At 44.2% G+C, this 22,187-nt stretch overlaps 1 protein-coding gene across 2 annotated transcripts in view; it reads right to left on the minus strand.

The window, feature by feature from the left end:
• Window positions 1-22,187, minus strand: part of LOC133244150 (glutathione S-transferase Mu 1-like) — a 43,468-nt gene that overhangs the window by 1,501 nt on the left and 19,780 nt on the right. The window contains exons 1-7 of one of the 2 annotated variants that reach the window (XM_061410907.1): window positions 7,484-7,804; window positions 7,134-7,209; window positions 6,627-6,691; window positions 5,971-6,052; window positions 5,771-5,871; window positions 5,031-5,126; window positions 4,832-4,942 (exon numbers count right to left, since the gene is read on the minus strand). In XM_061410907.1, the coding sequence (XP_061266891.1) occupies window positions 4,832-4,942; window positions 5,031-5,126; window positions 5,771-5,871; window positions 5,971-6,052; window positions 6,627-6,691; window positions 7,134-7,209; window positions 7,484-7,519 (567 nt within the window). In that variant the 5' untranslated portion in view covers window positions 7,520-7,804. Of the gene's footprint in view, window positions 1-4,831; window positions 4,943-5,030; window positions 5,127-5,770; window positions 5,872-5,970; window positions 6,053-6,626; window positions 6,692-7,133; window positions 7,210-7,483; window positions 7,805-22,187 lie in introns of those variants that run through there. The other variant, XM_061410908.1, reaches the window with a different exon arrangement.

Raw genomic sequence — 22,187 nt, forward strand, 5'->3', positions numbered from 1 at the left:
CAAACCATTCAATATCACACTAATCCAAATCTATGCCCCCACCACTGATGCCAAAGAAGCTGAAGTTGATTAGTTCTGTGAAGACCTACAACACCTTCTAGAACTAACATCAAAACAAAACGGTCTTTTTTCATCATCAGGAATTGGAATAGAAAATTATGAAGTCAAGAGATACCTGGAATAACAGGCAAGTTAGACCTTGGAGTACATAAATGAAGCAGGGCAAAGGCTAACAGAGTTTTCTCAAGAGAACAAGCTGGTCATAGTAAACACCCTTTTCTAACAAACCAAGAGACAACTCTACACAAGGACATCACCAGATGGCCAATACCAAAATCAGACTGATTATGTTCTTTGCAGTCAAAGATGGAGAAGCTCTACACAGTCAGTAAAAACAAAACTTGGAGCTTACTGTGGCTCAGACCATCAGCTCCTTATTGCAAAATTTAGGCTTAAATTGAAGAATGTAGGGGAAACCACTAGGCCATTCAAGTAGCACCTAAATCCATTCCCTGATAATTATACAGTGGAAGTGATTAATAGATTCAAAAGATTAGGTCTGGTAGACAGAGTGCCTGAAGAACATGGATGGTGGTTCATAACATTGGACAAGAGGCAATGACCAAAATCATCTGAAAGAAAAAGAAATGCAAGGAGGCAAAGTGGTTGTCTGAGGAGGTTTTACAAACAGCTGAGGAAAAAGGAGAAGTGAAAGGCAAAGGAGAAAGGGACGGATATACTCAACTGATTGCAGAGCTCTAGAGAATAGCAAGATCTATTAAATGAGATAAGGCCTTCTTAAATGAACAATGCAAAGTAGAGGAAAACAACAGAATAGGAAAGAATGGGAAAGACTAGAGATCTTGTCAAGAAAATTGGAGAGATCAAAGGAACATTTCATGCAAGGAAGGGCACAATAAAAGAAACAGTAAGAACATAACAGAAGCAGAAGAGATTAAGAAGAGGTGGCAAGAATACACTGAAGAACTACACAAAAAAGGTTTTAATGACCAGATAACCACAATGGTGTGGCCACTCACCTAGAGCCAGACATCCTGGAGTGTGAAGTCAAGCGGGCCTTAGAAAACATTACTACAAAGCTAGTGGAGGTGACAGACTTCCACCTGAGCTACTGAAAATCCTAACAAGATGATGCTGTTAAAGTGCTGCACTCAATATGTCAATAAATTTGGGAAACTAATCAGTGGCCACAAGACTGGAAGAAGTCAGTTTTCATTCCAATCCCCAAATAGGGCAATGCCAAAGAATGTTCAAACTACTGTACAATTGCACTTATTTCACATACTAGCAAGGTTATGCTCAAAATCCTTCATGCTAGGCTTCAACAGTACATGAACCAAGAACTTCCAGATGTAAAAGCTGTCTAGACAAAGGCAGAGATCAAATTGCCAACACTTGTTGGACCATGGAAAAAGCAAGGGGGGTCCAGATAGACATCCACTTCTGCTTCATTGACTGTGTGGATCACAACAAACTGTGGAACATTCTTAAAGAAATGGCAAAACTAGACCACTTATCTATCACCTGAGAAACCTGTATGTAGGAGAGTTAGAACCTTAGATGGAACAACAGACTGATTCAAAATTGGGAGAGGAGTAAGACAAGACTACATACTGTCAGCCTGCTTACTTAACTTACATGCAGAGTACATCATGAGAAATGCTGGCCTGGATGAATGACAAGATGAAATCAAGATTGCCCGGAGAAATATCAGCAACCTCAGATAAGCAGATGATGCCACTCTAATGGCAGAAAGTGAAGAGGAACTAAAGACCCTCTTGATGAGGGTGAAAAAGAGAGTGAAAAAGCTGGCTTGAAACTCAACATTCAAAAAAATAAGACGATGGCATCCAGTTCCATTGCTTCATGGCAAACAGAATGGGAAAAAGTGGAAGCAGTGACAGATTTTACTTTCCTGGGCTCCAAAATCACTGTATATGGTGACTGAAGCCATGAAATCAGAAGATGTTTGCTCCTTGAAGGGCTTCTCTGGTGGCTCAGATGGTAAAGAATTCACAATGTGGGAGACCTGGGTTCCATTCCTGGGTTGGGAAGATTCCCTGAAGAAGGGAAAGGCTACCCACTCCAGTATTCTTGCCTAGATAATTTTATGGACAAAGGAGCCTGGCAGGCTATAGTCCATGGGATCACAAAGAGTCAGACACAACTGAGTGACTTCCACTTTCACTTGCTCCTTGGAAAGAAAGCTATGATAAACCTAGACAGCATATTAAAAAACAGAGACATCACTTTGCCAACAAAGGTCTGTTTGGTCAAAGCTATGGTTTTTCCAGTAGTCATATATGGATGTGAGAGTTGGACCATAAAGAAGGCTCATCACCAAAGAATTGATGTTTTTGAACTGTGGTGCTGGAGAAGACTCTTGAGAGTCCCTTGACCTGCAAGGAGATCAAACCAGTCAATCCTAAAGGAAATCAACCTGCAGTATTCATTGGAAGGACTGATGCTTATGCTGAAGATCCAATACTTTGGCCACCTGATAGGAAGAACTGACTCATTGGAAAAGACCCTGATGCTGGGAAAGACTGAGGGCAAGAGAACAGGGCAACAGAGGATGAGAAGGTTGGATGGCATCATTGACTCAATGGACATGAGTTCGAGCAAATTCTAGGAGATGGTGAAGGACAGGGAGGCCTGGTGTGTAGCAGTTCATGGGATTGCAAAGAGCCAGACACAACTGAGCAACTGAACAACGACACTGTCCTTAAGTTGTGAGGGTTTTTTCCAATTGACACTTGGTCATAAGAGTATTTGTTCTTCTCATTCTCCAAAATTATTCTCTTTCTCAGAAAAGGCTCCTAGTTGCAAGGGTTTCCACAGAGAGATAGGTCCTAGCAAAACAAAAGTGTTCAGAAAGTACCCAAGCAACTTGCAGAAGAGACCACATTTCACCCAATTATTCAGGAAAACATGGATGAAACATGATAGGAGGGTTGAAGCAATAAGACTAGGCTAGGCCAGACTCTAGTTTTTCCACTTAAAAGACAGAGACCAATTGCCTGGACTGGGACCTGAGCCCACTCTCACTGGTCCTCAACCTACCTCATCCTCAGTCCTGCTACAGCCAGCCAGGCAGAAACACTCAAGTGTACCTGTGCACCATCTTCCCAAGACAGACAGTGCCCAACAGTTCCCAGGACTCCAAGATCTAGGACTGCCTGTGCCCCACAGCCCAGGGCCCAACAGGCCACACTGCAGGCCACATCTGTCCCCATCCTCCCTACTGGGCAGTCACCCCAGCTCTTGCAAAATTCTCAAGGCGACAAGCCTTGGACCAGAACCAGAGCTGATGAGAACTAGCTGAGAAAGCAAATTTCATTATAGACGTGGGCATACAAAACAGATTGTAGACTGAAAAACCTCTTGGACAAGAGCTTCAAATTCCATATCTGCCACAAAGCAGACTCTGTTGCTCTCCAGTTGGGTGAATGATGAGCTGGGAGGTGAGGTCAGGCTGTGCACCTCCAGCCCTAAGGTGGCTCCACCCACACCACACAGCTCAGGCCTCCTATAGTTCTCCAGCTGCACTGAGCCCCAGACGCAGGGCACCAGGACTGTGTGACATCTGTATCCCACTTGTGCCTGACACAGTGTCTCATACAGGGGAGAGGATCAGATCAGTGAATGTGACTTAAAATGAAAATACTAACCCATCTTTCAGACAGAATCTGGAGTAATGGGAAAGAAGACAGGATGGGAGATGAGGAGGGAAGGAAAGTGCCCACCAAATGAGAAGTCAAGATAAAATCCTTGTACAGGACATCTATATTATGTTAGCAGAAATGTTATGTTAGTCACTCAGTCATATCTGACTCTTTGGGACCCCACAGACTGTAGCCCCCCCAGGCTCCTCTGTCCATGGAATTCTCCAGGCAAGAATACTGGAGTGGGTAGCCATTCCCTTCTCCAGGGTATCTTCCCAACTAAGGGATCCAACTGGGGTCTCCCACAGTGCAGGCAGATTTTTTACCATCTGAGTCACCAGGGAAGCCACCAACTACAGCTCTGAGAATCTCAGAACAACAGGCAGAGACTCAACTGCTGCAAAGCCCTTTGGAGATGAGGAGAAAATATTGTCTGTCTTTTTAGTCTTTGATATCAATCCTACTGTGTCTCACTCTACTAATGCCAGCTGCACATCATTTCCTGAAGGTTCTGCTTCCTCCACACTTTCCAGAGCTGTCAACACAGTCATGAAAGGGACCTGAGGTTTCTTTTTCCTACAGGAAATGAGGAGCCACTGATGCTGCCCATGGAAGTCAGACGCTCTGACTGGGAGCCCAGCACAGCCTGCTCTGGTTCTGTGACCTGCAGAAACTACTTGTCCTTTCAGGTTGACTCCTTATCTGTAAAATGCAGAGGATAATTTTTCTACCGTGTAGTAATGTTATAAAGATGAAATTTGACACAATATATGTCATTGCTGAGCAGAGATTCTGGCATAAACCAAGTTCTCCATAAATGCTATTCTTCATTGTAGTTCCAACTAGGAAATCATCCAGGCTTCCCAGGTGGCACTAGTGATAAAGAACTCATCTACCAATGCAGGAGATGAAAGAGATGCAGGTTCGATCTTTGGACTGGGAAGATCCCCTGAAGGAGGGCATAGCAACCCACTCCGGTATTCTTGCCTGGATAATCCCATGGACAGAGGAGCCTGGCAGGCTACAGTTTGTAGGGTCACAAAGAGTTGGACACGACTGAAGCAACTTAGCATGCATACACCCAGGAAAGCATCAGGAAAAGGTGGGGGAAGAGACATAAATACTAGGGGGATCATGGGAATGACCTCAAAACGGGTGAGGAAATCTTTGAGGTTTGGGAATTCATCCAGGCACCTGGGCTCAAATATGCGTTGCAAATCAAGGATGTCATAAGCCAGGAAATCCACATAGGTGAGCTGCAGGAAGACAAAGCATGAATGTGCACCAAACTCTCAACCTGGGGAAAAATGACAGCTCTCCCTCCCCAAAAGCCATCCCCCTTACCTTGTTCCCTGCAAACCAACACCTCTTCCCCAGAAAAACTGAGAAGAGCTTCATCCTTCCAGGAATTTCCTTCAAGTAACCAGGTTTCAGTTTCTCCTGAGACACAAAACAGCTGTCACTGCCTTCAGACAGACTCCCTGGCAGACAGCAGGCCTCCCAGGCCTGTGTCTGATCCCAGCTGTCAGGTGAGCAGCCATGTCCCCTGACTGCACCTGGGGCAATTCAACCCACATGTCTTCATCAGACTCCTATGGGTACCACCTCCCATCTGCGAGAGGCGATGGGAAGACAACGGGCAAAACCACACTGTTCATGAACATGTCACCACTCAGCTCCAGACACCTGCCCTGGGTCAGACCAGCAGTGCTGTGAGACCTGGCGGAGCTCGGTCCTCAGACCTCAGGCCAATAAACAGTAGAATGACTAGGAAAAAAGTCCTACATTCCAGTTTGGGAGTGAGAAATGGTGTAGACGCCTGAGCAGTTTCTGGACAGTTGGAGAGAATCTGAGAGGCTGAAAGACAAGAGGCAGAGGAATAAAGTCTGACCCTGGGCTGCCTACTAGGCACCTGTATTTATGCCAGAGATGTCGAGGAGGAGACACTGGGTTAACAATGTAAACACCTGTCTAGGAACTGAATTTCCACCCAGAGGAAGCTGGAGTCTTTCCTAAGATTCTCCAGTGTAGAGGACTGTGTCCAGCGTTTCAAACCCTGTCCAGTCCAATGTGAAAGGACTCACAAAGTCAGGGCTGTAGCAGATCCTGGCCATGTGCAAGCGGACATCCATAACCTGGTTCTCCAATAAGTCCACTTGAATGTTCTCCTCCTCTGTCTCCCCACCTGTGGCCACACAACAGAGACTCACCCTCAGCATCCCACCCCAGTCCAGCACAGGACATGGCCACCTGTGCCCCTGCCCCCAACCCCATGCCCACTCACACATGTTGTGCTTGCGAGCGATATGGCGAAGGATGGCATTGCTCTGGGTTAGCTTGTGAGTCCCATCAATTAAGTAGGGCAGCTGGAAGAACAGGGCCTGGTCACTTGGGCCACCTGCATCTCCTCCCTTGCATTAGAGAAGAGATGAAATCTGGCACTCACAGAGCCTGGCCCACTGCAGACACTAAACGCTGCTGCTGCTAAGTCGATTCAGTCGTGTTCGACTCTAAGCGATCCCATAGATGACAGCCCACCAGGCTCCCCCATCCCTGGGATTCTCCAGGCAAGAACACTGGAGTGGGTTGCCATTTCCTTCTCCAATGCATGAAAATGAAAAGTGAAAGTGAAGTCGCTCAGTCGTGTCCGACTCTTAGCGACCCCATGGACTGCAGCCTACCAGGCTCCTCCATCCATGGGATTTTCCAGGCAAGAGTACTGGAGTGGGGGCCATTTCCTTCTCCAGCAGACACTAAATGATATGTTGTAAAACAAAGGGATGAGTTGGGACACAGAGCATCATGGAAAGGCAGAAAACAGAACCAGGAAGCTGAGAGACAGAGCAGAAGGCACCTGTTCCTGAAACCTCTAAGCCAGGAAAGGAGATGGATGGTGACACTGTCCACTCCCCCTCCCAGCACCCCAGTCCCTGCACCTACATTGGGGAAGTCCAGGCCCAACTTGGATTTTTCATTCAGCCACTGGCTTCTGTCATAATCAGGAGCTGTGAAAAAGAAGATGCAATGAAACAACCTCCCAGGAATCCAACCCTCCTTTCTAGGGGGACCCAGCAAGGAGTAGAGGCAAGACCCCCCTGAACTGGTGGATCTGGAATCTAAACCACTAATCTCACATGGAGCTTTGAGGGGAAAAACCAACTTAGAAACTTCTTGAAACTAGGTGAGTAATCCTTACAAAGGCTTCAGGTAAGCACTAAGCGGAGCCTGTGCCAATGGCTGATACAGGACCCAGCTGTGGGCTCTCATATCCTTCCTTGGAGGCCAGTTGCATCCTAAAGGGTTCGGGAAGGTGCAGGTCCCTGCTCCAGCTGGGCGGGCTGGAGGGGAGGACGACAGACGTGAACAACAGGGGTCAGAACACGGGATGCTTGGCACCAAACCAGCATGAGTTGGGCAGAAGTCAGGACATGATAAGGATGCCATTACCGTCCCCCATCGTGTACTTCTTTTCCTTATAGTTTGAGTCTGTGTACTCCAGGAGCAGGCGGATGGCGTGGGCCAACTGAGAGAGATGGCCAGAGGGAGAGCAGATGTCAGGTCCTAATTGCCTGACTTTCTGTGTTCCCACAACCTCAACACCAACCCCCACCCACACTCCCGCGCACAAGCCCCGCTAGAGAAAAAAGGGCAGAGGAATAGGACTTCGGGCTTGGCTCTACCAAGCTCTGAAGAGGAATATTCTAGTGAAATCAATCCCCATTGCACAGCATTTCCCACCCGCAACCCTCCCTACCCTGCCGGCCTCCATCTTTCCCGCCTTGGTGACCCCAGCTCACTCCGCGTATGTCCCAGTAACCCAGGATCATGGTCATGGGGCTGGTTTCCGTGCTGAGTGGAGACACTTCACAGGGGCTGGGCTGGAAATTTATCCTCTGACCCGGCGGTGAAGGCGCGGCCGGAAGCACCCGCCCCTCTTCTAGGCCCCACCCCCAGCGCGGCCCCCAACTCCTCGAGGCCTTTCCCAGATGCAACTCTAGGCAAGCGAAAATGAGACCTATTTCCGCCTCAGAGCCAAGGGGTCTCCAGAGACATGGTGCGGGCTCTGGGATGTCAAGAACCCCCGGGTCGGGCCCACTTGGTTCCTGATCCCAGTCAGATCTCTGCTAAGTCGGTGGAGTTGGTGGCACGCTCAGGAAACAAATCGGAATCAACAGCAGCAAGGCTCTTCTGCCTTCCCTTCTCTCTCAGGAACCGCTTAGTTTTGCCCTTGGGCTTCAGATATCCCACGAGCTCTGGGGAGCTCTGTCCACTAAGTTTAGGCCAAGAGCAGGTGCCCCTCAAATTGAGGGTTTAATTGGCTCCTTTCACAGGAAGAACAGGACTCCAGGCAATCCTAAAGCTCCTCAGTCAGTTACGATCCCTAACAGCCTCAAGTCTTGAAAGAAAAGCCTATCACTGGGATAGGAAGAACCACCCAGGTCAAGAAAACGTGCCTCAGTGCCCAGCCCTTCCCTGCTGTTCTAAGAGTGAAACTGATCAAATGTATATTAACCAACTGGTTTATGGTTTGGATTATGAATCTAAATCCAGAACCAGGCCAGCAAAGAAGATATCCAAGTGCAGTCCAGAAATATCCTAACTGCCAGCTAGATGTCCCTCACATGATACAGTGATGGGGAGAATGGTGGTCACAGAAGGAATGTGACTGAAAGGGGAAGAGCTGTCCTCGGAGTAGTCAGTCTCCTCTCTTGTAGCAGAGAGTTGCCAGAAGGGGTGGCAGTCAGGAACCTGAAGGACGGTGCACAGGACCGTGGTCAGAGTGGGCCCAGCACACCCTCAGCTGCCCAGGTCCACAGATTGCAGCCCTCATCCTGCCTCCTGACCCCTGTGTAGTTCTGTGTATGAGAGGATGGTTCAAGTGTCCTTTGAATTCTCTCTGTGATATAACCTCCAGAAAACCAGCTTCTACCTGTCAGTGTTCTTCTTGGAAGTTTGAAGACTATTTCAAATTTAGGAGAATAGGACATAAGTTGGCCTGTGTTTCCTATTCTTTGTTTAAAGAGTATTACAAATTAGTGGATATATGAAAACAGATGAGAAGAACATTTAAAAACAAATGGGTCTACAAGTTAAAACACAAGGTTGAGGGACTTCCTGGGTGATCCAGTGGCTAAGACTGTATGCTCCCAATGCAAGGGGCCAAGGTTTGATCCCTGGTTGGGGAACTAGATCCCACATGCCAAAACTAAGAGTTTGCATGCCACAACTAAAAAAAAAAAGGATCCCACATGCCACAAAGAAGATCAAAGATCCCCCATGCCGCAACTAAGACCCAGTGCAGACGAATAAATGAATATTTTTTAAAAATAATTCAAGGTTGATGTACTAGAAAAATAAGTTAAACTATGTAACACTTTGTTCAGATTGAACTAAGTGAACCAGGTATTCAATAAAAGTTTCAAAACACCAAGGGGTTGAGGATACAGATAGACTTTATCTAATTCACATTAAATCACTGAGTGTGCACATCTCTGCTAAGTTAGGGAGAAGGGAGAGTATATCAGCAGAGACCAGCAGAGCTCAGTCCCTCTATGTCCATCTAGTCCCTACCCTGTAAGTCTTCAGGGCTCAGCTCTGGGTGCAGACTCAGGATGCGGCTCATGTCAGGTAGATACCCTGGTAGGTTTGTCCCCAGGGAGATGATGGTGGCCATGCAAACACAAAAGTGCTGGCCCTCTTGAAAATGATATGTTTCATAGCACATTAAGGAGTTGCCATTCTGGGTTTTACCCATCTTGAGCTTAGAACAGAAACATGACTAGATTCCATTAGGAAAATGGCTGTTTCAAATGAACAAAGAGAATAATAACATTTAAAGTAGGTAAAGCTGATACTACAATATAATGTAATTTGTTCATCTGTCCTTCATTTCTTTTTTTGCAAGAAACAATCATTGTGATCCTGTCATATAGTAGCCACAAGAGTAAGACAATCCTGGGTAATAAAGGCTGAAAGTCATCTGGGAAATAAAGGAAGGAATTTTTAAGTATGGAAGAGATTTTCAGTGTTCAAACACCGAGGGGCGCTGAGAGGGAGGGAGCTTGAAGGCAAGAGAAAGAGGCCGTGCCTGCTGGAACAAGGAACTGGGGATACAGGGATGGGCCCCAAGCACAGGCAGAAGACGCAAATCCTGCAGGAGGAGGAGGGGGGCTGGCAGAGAAGGCTCTCAGACTCAGCCTCCAGGCCCAGGGGTCCCATTGGTGGGTGTGGAAGGCAGTAGGGGGCAGGGGGACTCGGGAAACTGGAGAGGGGGCTGAAGGGCCTGGTGCAGCCAGTGGTTGCCTCGCTGATGTTCAGTGTCAGTGTGGCTGTGTCTTCTGGATTTACATGTGCTCTTGTTTGACTGTAACATGTTGACAAGTTCTAATATTTTAGAGAATACTGTTCAGGACATCAAAACATATAGTGTCCAATATCCAGTCAAGAAGTCCAGCCTCTGGTCTCCTGCATGGCCTTCCATAATTTCCTCCAGCTCTACTATTGACCTTTTGAATTCTCTAGTGAATTAACAGAAACTATATGTGAAATAGCCTCAGAATACTAAATTATACAGTATAAGTGAATACAAACAATACAATTAAAATGTGCCCTAGTTGTTAATTTTTTTAAGACTTGGAAATAGTCTGTGTAAGCTTAGGATATCCAAGATATAAAGAACATTTTTTAACCTGAAAATAACAAAATGGAAAAACCCAGTGACAATTTACTGCCAAATTGTATGTCTGACAAATTTTTACTACTTGCTCATATTATTTTCAATAAGGAAAGACAGATGAACTCGGGTTTCAGGAATTTAGAAAAGGAACCAAGTTCAAGGTGAAAATTATGGAAAATAAACAATGCTAAGAACAAAAAATCCACATTTAAACAAATGTTTCTAAAACCCTTAGTTAATTGTCTGAAAACATTAGTAAATCAATATAACAGTAGTCTAACAACAAAAACAAAAGGTTTTACATGATAGTAAAAATCAGGACTGAGGAAGATACCTAAAAATTAGTCAAACAATTTCTAAAGGTGGGGGAAATCTCTCTCAGGTCATGGCTAATTAATGTTACAAACAAATGGAACAAACATACACACATCAAAACATGTGCTAAAGAAACAAAGATTCCGAATGAATAATAGCATTATAAAGAACAATAATAACCCAAAAGGACACTTGGTCCTTGGGAATTTTTTTGGTAATTTTTCAAAACTTTCTAAACAGAAATGCAATACAGAAATTGTCACAAACTGTAGACAAGTGTGGCCTGAATACCCTAAAAGGACAACACAGGTGAGAACAATTATAAATCACTGTCACTTATGAACCTAAACCCAAACATTAGCAATGACAGCTTAGAGCACAGAGGGTGGTGTTTTGGTACAAAAGGCCCATGTGCTCATAGGGAGCATTTGAGAAACAGAGAAGACGGAAGGAGAGGGAGGGGAGAAGGCAGAGAAATCAAGTGTGGAAAGTTAGTATTGGGGTCTACACAAGTTCTTTGTACTTTTGAAAATTTTCTAAAAGTCTGAAATGTCAAAGCTTAAAAATAATTTACCAGATGATCTAGGACATACATGGATATATTATTAATCAAAATAGAAGTTTCATCAAGGAAGACCGACCTTATCAACATGTGTTGCATTCTGATTTTCCTTTCTTCTTTTTTTTTTAAATTTATTTTTATTATTTTTGGACATGTAGGAACTAAAAAGCCTCTTGATGAAAGTGAAAGAGGAGAGGGGAAAAGTTGGCTTAAAGCTCAACATTCAGAAAACAAAGATCATGGCATCCAGTCCCATCACTTCATGGGAAATAGATGGGGAAACAGTGGAAACAGTGTCAGACTTTATTTTTTGGGGCTCCAAAATCACTGCAGATGGTGACTGCAGCCATGAAATTAAAAGACACTTACTCCTTGGAAGAAAAGTTATGACCAACCTAGATGGCATATTGAAAAGCAGAGACATTACTTTGCCAACAAAGGTCCGTCTAGTCAAGGCTATGGTTTTTCCTGTGGTCATGTATGGATGTGAGAGTTGGACTGTGAAGAAGGCTGAGTGCCGAAGAATTGATGCTTTTGAACTGTGGTGTTGGAGAAGACTTTTGAGAGTCCCTTGGACTGCAAGGAGATCCAACCAGTCCATTCTGAAGGAGATCAGCCCTGGGATTTCTTTGGAGGGAATGATGCTGAAGCTGAAACTCCAATACTTTGGCCACCTCATGAGAAGAGCTGACTCATTGGAAAAGACTCTGATGCTGGGAGGGATTGGGGGCAGGAGGAGAAGGGGACGACAGAGGATGAGATGGCTGGATGGCATCACTGACTCGATGGACATGAGTCTGAGTGAACTCCGGGAGTTGGTGATGGACAGGGAGGCCTGGCGTGCTGCGATTCATGGGGTCGCAAAGAATCGGACACGACTGAGCGGCTGAACTGAACTGATACACTTCTATATTTATTTATTTATTATTTTATTTACTTCTGGCTGCACTGGGTCTTCGTTGCTGCTACAGGCTTTCTCTCATTGCAGAGCTTCTCATTGTGGTGAGCTTCTCATTGTGGTGGCTTCTCTTGTTGCAGAGCACAGGCTCTAGGAGCACGGCTTCAGTAGTTGCAGTAGGCAGGCTCTGTAGTTGTGGCCCTCAGACCCTAGAGTGTGTACGCTTTAGTAGCTGTGGCACACGGGCTTAGTTGCTTCTCAGCATGTAGAATCTTCCCTGACCAGGGATTGAACCCATGTCCCTGCATAGGCAGGTGGATTCTTATTCACTGCACCTCCAGGGAAATCTGATTTTCTTTTCTTTTTAAATGCTAGCCTCCATTCACTACATCATTTGTCTTCCTTTGAGGCGGAGAGTGATTCTTTCCCTTAGGGGACATTTTCAGTGTCTATGGACACTTGTGATTATCACGACTGGGAAGTGCTATTGGCATCTGATGGGTGAGGAGTTGGGATGCTGAAAAAAACCTCAATATGCATAGGACAGCCCCCCACAATCTAAAATTACACCATCTAAACTGTCCGTGGTGCTGAGGTTAAGGTATTCTAGTCTACGACCATAGGTCAAAACCTGCAGCTGGTTTTCCTCCTACTGCCCTGGCAGGAGGAGCCAGAGCACCCACGAGCCTGGTCACAGACTGACAGCAGGAAGGGCTATCTGCAGGGACAGCCTGAAACGACCTGCTCTGGGGGCTGTCTCCGCGGGCACCGGGCAGCAGATCAGGACAAAAGCCCAGGAGAGCGGGCAGAGAATGTGGTGCTGGGCTGGCAGCCTGGGCTTCCCGGGTGCAGAGTGTGGTGTGGGGTTGCTCTGGTTGTCAGACAGTGGGCTCATGCGGAGCTCCCCAAGGTTCATTCCAGGGCCACAGCGCTGACCTCTGCCAGGACAGTTAATTCTCCAGGAGCTGCTGACATGGCTACATGGGAAGAACTGAATGGATTGTTAAACCATGTCCACCAAGGGGCAAGTTTGGGGGAGGTCTTTGGTGTGGCTCTCACAGCACAGCCCTGCTTAGGTGCCCACTTAGACTGGGGGAGCTGGGTCAGGCGGTCATCAGGACACCCCTGTCTGAAAAGCAGTGGCGTGCTCAGGAGAAGCCATGCTCCCCACAGCCAGGTGCTGGGGTCCACAGCTCCTGTGACAGTCTAAAGGCCATCTTCCTGCCCTGGGCCAATGGGGTGGCCCTGCAACAGAGGTGGAGCAACCCCGTTACACCAAAGGTGAAGAGCTGAGATTGACCAGCAGTTTCGGGGGGCCCTGCTGGGAACTGACCTGGCCCCAAGGAGAAAGGGAAAAAGTTAAAAGAAAAAAAAACTGTCCACATGACTGAGAAAGACGTACAGAAAATTCTTACAAGTTACTGCTTTAAAAATAAAATAAAATCCCCTAAGGAAAGGAAAATGAAGAAAAATCCACAAAGGAAAACCTAGAAAATGGACCCCTGTAGCTAATGAGGAGCCAAAATAAAATGAAGCTAGGCAGTTATGATGGACCTGGGTTTCAGTCATGTGCTCTGTTTTCTTAGAAAACCACAAGCAAAATCTACAAGGATGCCTGTTTTTGCAAAAGGTCCTATCTTAAAAAAAAAAAAAAAAACACCCTAGTAGGAAGCTCGAATGACAACCAATCATTGAAAACAATCTTGCCATCACTCAGCCAGGATTTGTGGCTGCAAGGACCATCCGGTCCCATTACAAGTCTCTCAAACTATGGTTTCTGTGGGTTTTTTTGTTTGTTTGTTTACAAAAATTACTCACTCCCTCTCCCTGTGCCCCGCCTCCCAACATATTTTCCGTTCCAGCCGAAGACTGAATATCCTCAGTTTGCAAACCTTGAGAATAAAGCTGTCCTTTTGCTTCAAGATATCCCTGATTTTTCTCTGGGGGTTATTTCTATTAAGGATGACACTGGCAACTCATGATGTCTAGACCAGGATCCTCTCTGTTTTTAACACCCTCATAGGGTGACCACAGTTGAATATGTCAGCACCTAATGACTACCACACATGGATATCAGTGATGGAAGTAACCATAGAAACAGCTCCTTCTCCATATTTTACATACCACTCAAGGCCTCCTAGAGACACTGATGCACACACATCAGGTGGGCAAAACATGCAGGCAGACATGTTTGTGACTTGCTCTTTAAAGGCTTTAAAACAGTCCCTATGATCAAGGAGACTGACCAGTAGAAAAAAGGACCTCTTCTCTCCAAACCTCCTTAGAGTTCTATTATAAGATATCTCAGCCAGTCCAGTTTGATAGAGGAGACTTCAAAAAAATGGGGTGCTTTAGCTTTTTATATTATGATTAGTTTTACAAACATATTCATTGATTATTATAATTATATATTTATTTATAATTACATATTTATTTGCTATGTGGTAAGAAGTGCAAAATAAAACCACAAGTAGTTCCACTTTGCCTATGAGAAAAGGTTGTGACTGCTGCCACCTCATCTATGATCCAGAATTAAATAAATCGTGGATGAACAAAGTCAAACAGCACTGGACACAGGGAGATTCACAGACAGGGATTCATTCATCAGCTGTAAACAAGCACAGCCAATAAACACCAAAAGTGGAAACATCTTATGGTGGAAAACCATAAGGTATGATTATGAGCCCGTAAAACTAGCATCAGATGAAATTGTGACACCCCAACTGCCTAAGATACTGCAGAAAGAAGTCCACATGCCTTGCTGGGGGCACCATCATGTAAATTACTCTCTCTGCAGAGCAATAAAATAATCTACTATCAAAGCTTAAAACCGTTCTCACCCTTTGCCTTCTAGTATCTGCTTGGGGATCTACCACATAAAGGAAATAAGACAAAGGAAAACTTTAGTTTAAGATAATCCTATAGTGTGGTAAAAAAAAAAAAAAGGTAAAATGTTAGAAAACCCCACATGTCCAACAGTGTGCGACTGACAAGGCAAATTGCACTTTATCTGTTCTAAAGAATGAAACATATCCAGTAAATACTCAGTAGTATGTGGACAGGCGTATGGCCAATAAGTATAGATTTAAAGGGAAATGTTAAAGGAAAAGAAGAAGAACCTAAGGATATATGTACACAGGTAGAAGTGAACATAGACAAAACATCCTCTGACATAAATCATACCAACGTTTTCTTAGGTCAGTCTCCCAAGGCAATAAAATAAAAACAAAAATAAACAAATGGGACCTAATCAAACTTACAAGCTTTTGCACAGCAAAGGAAACCATTAAAAAATGAAAAGACAGCCTACAGAACGGGAGAAAATATTTGCAAATGGTGCAACAGACAAGGGCTTAATCTCCAAAACATACAAATAGCTCATACAACTCAGCAACAACAACAACAACAAAAAAAAAACAACCTGATCAAAAAATGGGAAGAATACTTTAACAGACATTTCTCCAAATAAGACATACAGATGGCCAGTAGGTACATGAAAAGATGCTCAACATGACAAATTATTAGAAAATTGCAAATCCAAGCTACAGTGAGGTACCATCTCACACCAGTGAGAATGACCACCATTTAAAAGTCTACAAAAAAAAAAAACAAATGGAAAAAAAAAATAATAGATGCTGGAGAAGGTGTGGAGAAAAGGGAACCTCCTACACTGTTGGTGGAAATTCAAGTTGGTGCAGCCACTATGGAAAACAATGTGGAGATTCCTCAGAAAACTAAGCATAGAGCTACTCTATGATACAACAATACCATTCCTGGGCATGCACCTGGATAAAACTGTAATTTAAAAGGATACCTTCACCCCATGTTCACAGCAGCACTGTTCACATAACTAAAGTATGGAAATAACCCAAATGTCCATCAGCAGGAAAATGAATAAACAAGATGTGGTATATATATGTATTCCACATACATATATACCTAGGATTATATAAACCTAGTCCTACGGGTCTCTGCCTAGGGCTAGGAGGAAGAGAAACTCCACTCTGAGGTCCATGCTCTGGCTGAGGCCTTATGGGACCTATATTTTGAAAAGAGCTGTGGCTGTCTGCCCCTCCGGTGTGCCTAGCAACTCCCCCCAGCCCCAACCCAACCGGGGGTCTCATGCCTCACACTGCCTTCCATCAACATCTTAAAGTAACAACTGTGCTGAGCCTGTAAACAACACAGCTTTTCTGGGCCACCTCAACAGGGTCTTGGCATGTCCCTGGAGGGGCGTGGGTCCTCTCAGGGCTCAGAACCCCTGCAGCCTGTTTCAGACACCTGGGGAGCCGGCCTCACTGCCCAGCCCACCCCAGGGAATGAGCCCCACTCAGGCAGGAGGCCAGGGGCCCCGAGGCAACTGGATTTCCCCTTTCAAGCAATGATAGGGAGCTGTCCAGAGTGGGCCACAATAGTTTCAAAATCCGAGTAAAAGCTAATAGCATTTGGGAATCTCACCGTGGTACTGCACCTCTGTAACCTGGGACCAGCCACAAGCAAATGGGAGGAAGAAGCTGGGATGAGGATGGGGAAAATGAAATAATGCCATTTGCAGCAACATGGATGAACCTAGAGATTAGCATGCTAAGTGAAGTAAGTCAGAAAGAGCAAGACTAATACCATATGTGGTATATAAAATATGGCACAAATGAATCGATCTACAAAACAGAAACACTCATAGACAGAGAGAACAGACTTGTGGTTGCCAACGGGGTGAGATGGGGAGGGAAGGACCGGGAGTGTGGGATTGGCAGATGCGAACTGCTATGTATACAATAGGTAAAAACCAAATGCAATAGCACAGGCAATCATACTTATATCCCTTGTGATAAACCATAATGCAAAAGAATCTTTTAAAAAAAGACTGTTTTTTACACAACTAGGTTGTGTATAATTGAGTCACATTGCTATACGGTAGAGACTGGAACACCTTTGTAAATCAGCTATTGTTCAGTCGCTCATGTTGTTCATGTCCAACTCCTTGTGACTCCATGGACTGCAGCACACCAGGCTTCCCTGTCCTTCACTATCTCCTGGAGTTGGCTCAAATTCATGTCCATTGAGTCATGATGCTATCTAACCACCTCATCCTCTGCTGCCCTCTTCTCCTTTGCCTTCAATCTTTTCCAAAATCAAGGTCTTTTCCAATGATTGGCTCTTCATATCAGGTAGTCATAGTATTGGAGCTTCAGCTTCAGCATCAGTCCTTCCAATGACTATGCAGGGTTGATTTCCTTTAGGATTGGCTGGTTTGATTTCCTTAAAGTCCAAGGGACTCTCAAGAGTCTTCTCCAGCACCACGATTCAAAAGCATCACTTCTTCAGTGTTCGGACTTCATTATGGTCCAACTCTACATCCATATATGACTACTGAATAGCTTTGTCTATAGGGAGCTTTGTTGGCAAAGTGATGTCTCTGCTTTTTAATACACTGCCTAGCTTTGTCATAGCTTTCTTTCCAAAGAGCAAGCGTCTTAATTTCATGGCTGCAGTCACTATCCACAGTGATTTTGGAGCCCAAGAAAATAAAATCTGCCACTGCTTCCACTTTTTCTTCACCTATTTGCCATGAAGTGATGGGACTGGGTGCCATGATCTTAGTGTTTGAATGCTGAATTTTAAGCCAGTTTTTTCACCTACCTTTTTCACGTTTTCCAGAGGCTCTTTAGTTCCTCCTTACTTTCTGCCATTAGAGTGGTAACAGCTGCATATCTGAGGTTGTTGATATTTCTCCTGGCAATCTTGACATCCAGCCCAGCATTTCTCATGATATACTCTGCATATAAGTTAAATAAACAATGTGACAATATACAGCCTTGTGTTACTCCTTTCCCAATTTTGAACCAGTCAGTTGTCCCATCTAAGGTTCTGTTTCTTCTTGACCCAAATACAGGTTTCTCAGGAGACAGATAAGATGGTCTGGTATTCCCATCTCTTTAAGAATTTTTCACAGTTTGTTGCAATCCACACAGTCAAAGGCTTTCAAGTAATTAATGAAGCAGAAGTAGATGTTTTTCTGGAATCGCCTTGCCATCTCTGCTACTGCTGCTGCTAAGTCGCTTCAGTCGTGTCCAACTCTGTGCGACCCCATAGACGGCAGCCCACCAGGCTTCCCCGTCCCTGGGATTCTCCAGGCAAGAACACTGGAGTGGGTTGCCATTTCCTTCTCCAATGCATGAAAGTGAATGATCCAACAAATGTTGGCAATTTGATCCCTGGTTCCTCTGCCTTTTCTAAAACCATATTGTACATCTGGAAGTTCTCAATTCATGTACTCCTGTAGCCTAGCTTGAAGGATTTTGAGCATAACCTTAGTAGCATGTGAAATGAAAGCAACTGCACAGTAGCTGGAACATTCTTTGGCATTTCCCTTCTTTGGGATTGGAAGGAAAACTTATCTTTTCCACTCCTATAGCCACTGCTGAGTTTTCCAAATTTGCTGACATATTGAGTGCAGCACTTTTGCAACATCATTTTTTAGGATTTTAAATTACTCAACTGGAATTCCATCACTCCACTAGCTTTGTTCTCAATAATGCTTCCTAAGGCCCACTTGACTTCACACTCTAGGATGTCTGATTCTAGGTGAGTGACCACACCATCGTGGTTATCCTGGTCATTAAAACTTTGTTCGTATAGTTTTGTGTATTCTTGCTGCCTCTTCTTTATCTCTTCTGCTTCTGTTAGATCTTAGCATTCCTGTCTTCTATCATGCCCATCCTTGCATGAAATGTTCCCTTGATCACTCCAATTTTGTTGAAGAGATCTCTAGTCCTTCCCTTCTATCGCTTTCCTCTACTTCTTTGCACTGTTCATTTAAGAAGGTCTTAAATGGCAACCCACGTCAGTACTCTTGCCTGGAGAATCCCATGGACAGAGGAGCCTGGTAGGCTACAGTCCATGGGGTCACAAAGAGTCGGACACGACTGAGTGAATTCACTTCACTTCACTTTATCTCTCCTTGGTATTCTCTGGAAGTTTGTATTCAATTGGGTATATCTTTCTCTTTCTCCCTTGCTTTTCACTTCTCTTCTTTCCTCAGCTATTTATAAAGACTTCTCAGATAACCACTTTGCCTTCTTGCATTTCTTTTTCTTTGGAATAGTTTTGGTCACTGCCTCCTGTACAGTGTTACAAACCTCTGTGCATAGTTCTTCAGGCACTGAATCTGCTTGTCACCTCCACTGTTAATCATAAGGGGTTTGATTTAGGTCGTATCTGAATGGTCTAGTGGTTTTCCCTACTTCAATTTAAGTCTGAATTTTGCAATCAGGAGTTCATGGTCTGAGCCATAGTCAGCTCCCGGTCTTGTTTTTGCTGATTGTATAGAGCTTCTCCATCTTCGGCTGCTAAGAATATAATCTATCTGATTTCAGTATTGACCATCTGGTGATGTCCTTGTGTAAAGTTGTCTCATGTCATTGGAATAGGGTGTTTGCTATGACCAGCATGTTCTCTTAACAAAACTCTGTTAGCCTTGGCCCTGCTTCCTTTTGTACTCCAAGGTCAAACTTGCCTGTTACTCCAAGTATCTCTTGACTTCCTGCTTTTGCATTCCAGTCCCCTATGATGAAAAGGTCTTTTTTTTTTTTTTTTTGGTGTTAGGTCTAGAAAGTGTTGTAGGTCTTCATAGAACCAGTCAACTTCAACTTCTTTGGCATCAGTGGTTGAGGCATAGACTTAGATTACTGTGATGTTGAATGGTTTGCTTTAGAAACGCGCCAAGTCATTCAGTCATTTTTGAGATTGCACCCAAGTGCTGCATTTTGAAGGCTACTCCATTTCTTCTAAGGGATTATTCCCCACAGTAGATATAATGGTCATCTGAATTAAATTCTCCCATTCCCATCTATTTTACTTTACCTGTACCTAAGACGTCGATGTTCAATCTTGCCATCTCCTGCTTGAGCAGGTCCAATCTACCTTGATTTATGGACCTAACATTCCAGGTTCCTTTGTAATACTGTTCTTTCCATAATTGGACTTTACTTTCACCACCAGACACATCCACACCTGAGCATCCTTTTCATTTTGGCCCAGCTGCTTCATTCTTTCTGGAGCTATTAGTAGTTGCCCTCTGCTCTTCCCCAGTGGCATATTGGACACCTTCTGAACTGGGAGGCTCATCTTCTAGTGTCATATCTTTTTGCCTTTTCATACTGTTTATGGGGTTCTCGCAGCAAGAATACTGTAGTGGTCTGCCATTCCCTACTCCAGTGGACCATGTTTTGTCAGAACCCTCCACTATGACCTGTCAGTCTTGGGTGGCCCTGCACAGCATGGCTGATCACGTCTTTGAGTTATACAAGCCTCTTTGCCATGATAAGGCTGTGATCCATGAAGGGGAAAATCAACTATACTCCAACCTAAAAAATTAAATTAAAAAAAAAGCACTCTTTTCTGTTCTAATTTTTGTCTATGTAGGTATGTAATCAGATCTGAGTTCTTAACCTCTCTAGTATCTAATGATGCTAAGCACCATTTCATATGCTTATTGGCCTTCTGGATATTCTTTTTTAGGAAATGCCCATTCAAGACTTGGGCCTTTTTTCATGGATTATATTTTTAAATAAATGTTCTTTGTTGATTTGCAATGTTTTCTCCCAACTGAATGTTGCCTGAATACCATACCCACAAAATCAGCAGCTACTTACGTATGGTAGGACAGTTTTTGGGGACTCCTGAGATACTAGAAACTTCCTCTTAAGCAGACCACTGGGCAGTGTGATTTGAAATTCCTTCTAGTGGATGCAATGCAGAGAGAGGAGCGGTGACTGGTAAATCATGGTGGAGAAAACTTGTGCTTAAAATATTCATGGAAGGGTGTAATGGAAAAAATTTTCACCTGTGGAGGTTAGAGAACGTCATTGGCTTTTATGACTTAAACATTATGTCAACAGAACAGCCTATTTTGTGATCTGTCAAACGTGGATTGTATATCTGCTTTAATCTTTAAAGAAAAGAATGCATCTACAGATCAAAATGCAGTAACTGTGGTTCAGGCATCCAAAATGGAGCCCTATGGCCATTGTGGATATAATTTCAGATATGTTCCTGTGCTGCTGCAAACTTCTTCTCTGAGCAAGATCAGACTCTAGGACACTAGCCCTGCCAGCTGCAACCTTATGTTCTCAAGGTCTCCCCTCACAACTATGCAACCATTCTGGATCCCAATCAAGCCTTGCTTAACAAGCACCCTTACTTCTTGCCAACTTCAATTATAATTCTTCACAAACAACTTACATAATTTTGTGGGGTTTTTTTTTTTGCCCTTATAAGCCTCCCTTATTTTGCAGTTTGGAGGAACACAATTCAAGTGCTTCTTGAATCTGTGTTTCCTGGGCTAAATTTCTCAGTTTGCCTCAAAGAAAACTCTTTTCTGTTATAGATTGGATTGTTGATTATTTCCACAGACATTACTTGGCAGAGTCAACAAGGTATCTGAAAATCTACCTGAGGGCACTTGGAGTCTATGTGGTAGACTTAGTACAGCACTTGGTACAGTGCTCAGTACTAAGCTTGCGCCTTCTGTGTCCCCCTTCCCTGAGCCTTATAGAGCACTTCAGCTGCTTCTGGGAGCTCTTCCTGATATCTGGACCTCCTTATGGTAACTTTATTTGAAATCTTAGGATAATTTCACTTAATAAGGATTATTATTTGAAATCTTAGGATATTAAGACTTGAAGTCTTTAAGTTCTGCTTTGTTTTGTCTGGGCTTCGTGGCTTGCAGGATCTTAGTTCCCTGACCAGGAATCAAACTTGGGCCATAGCAATGAAAACGCCAAGTCCTAACCACTGGACTGCCAGGGAATTCCCAAGACCTGAAATCTTAATAGGGTAGTAGTACATTTCCTAGATTAAAGTAACCTATGAGGAATCTATAAGCAAGAAAGGTCTAGAAGAAATTTTCGCACATTTCCACAGTGAAATAAGCCTAGGAAACCCTAGGCAGAAAAGCCTAGAAAAAAAATCTGGACTGATTTACTAGGCAAGAAGCTAGAATTGATTTCTTAGCAGGAACCTAGAAGAAATCCAGAGACAGGAAAAGTC

Source organism: Bos javanicus, chromosome 3 (assembly GCF_032452875.1).
Source record: "Bos javanicus breed banteng chromosome 3, ARS-OSU_banteng_1.0, whole genome shotgun sequence".
Classification (NCBI taxonomy): Eukaryota; Metazoa; Chordata; class Mammalia; order Artiodactyla; family Bovidae; genus Bos; species Bos javanicus.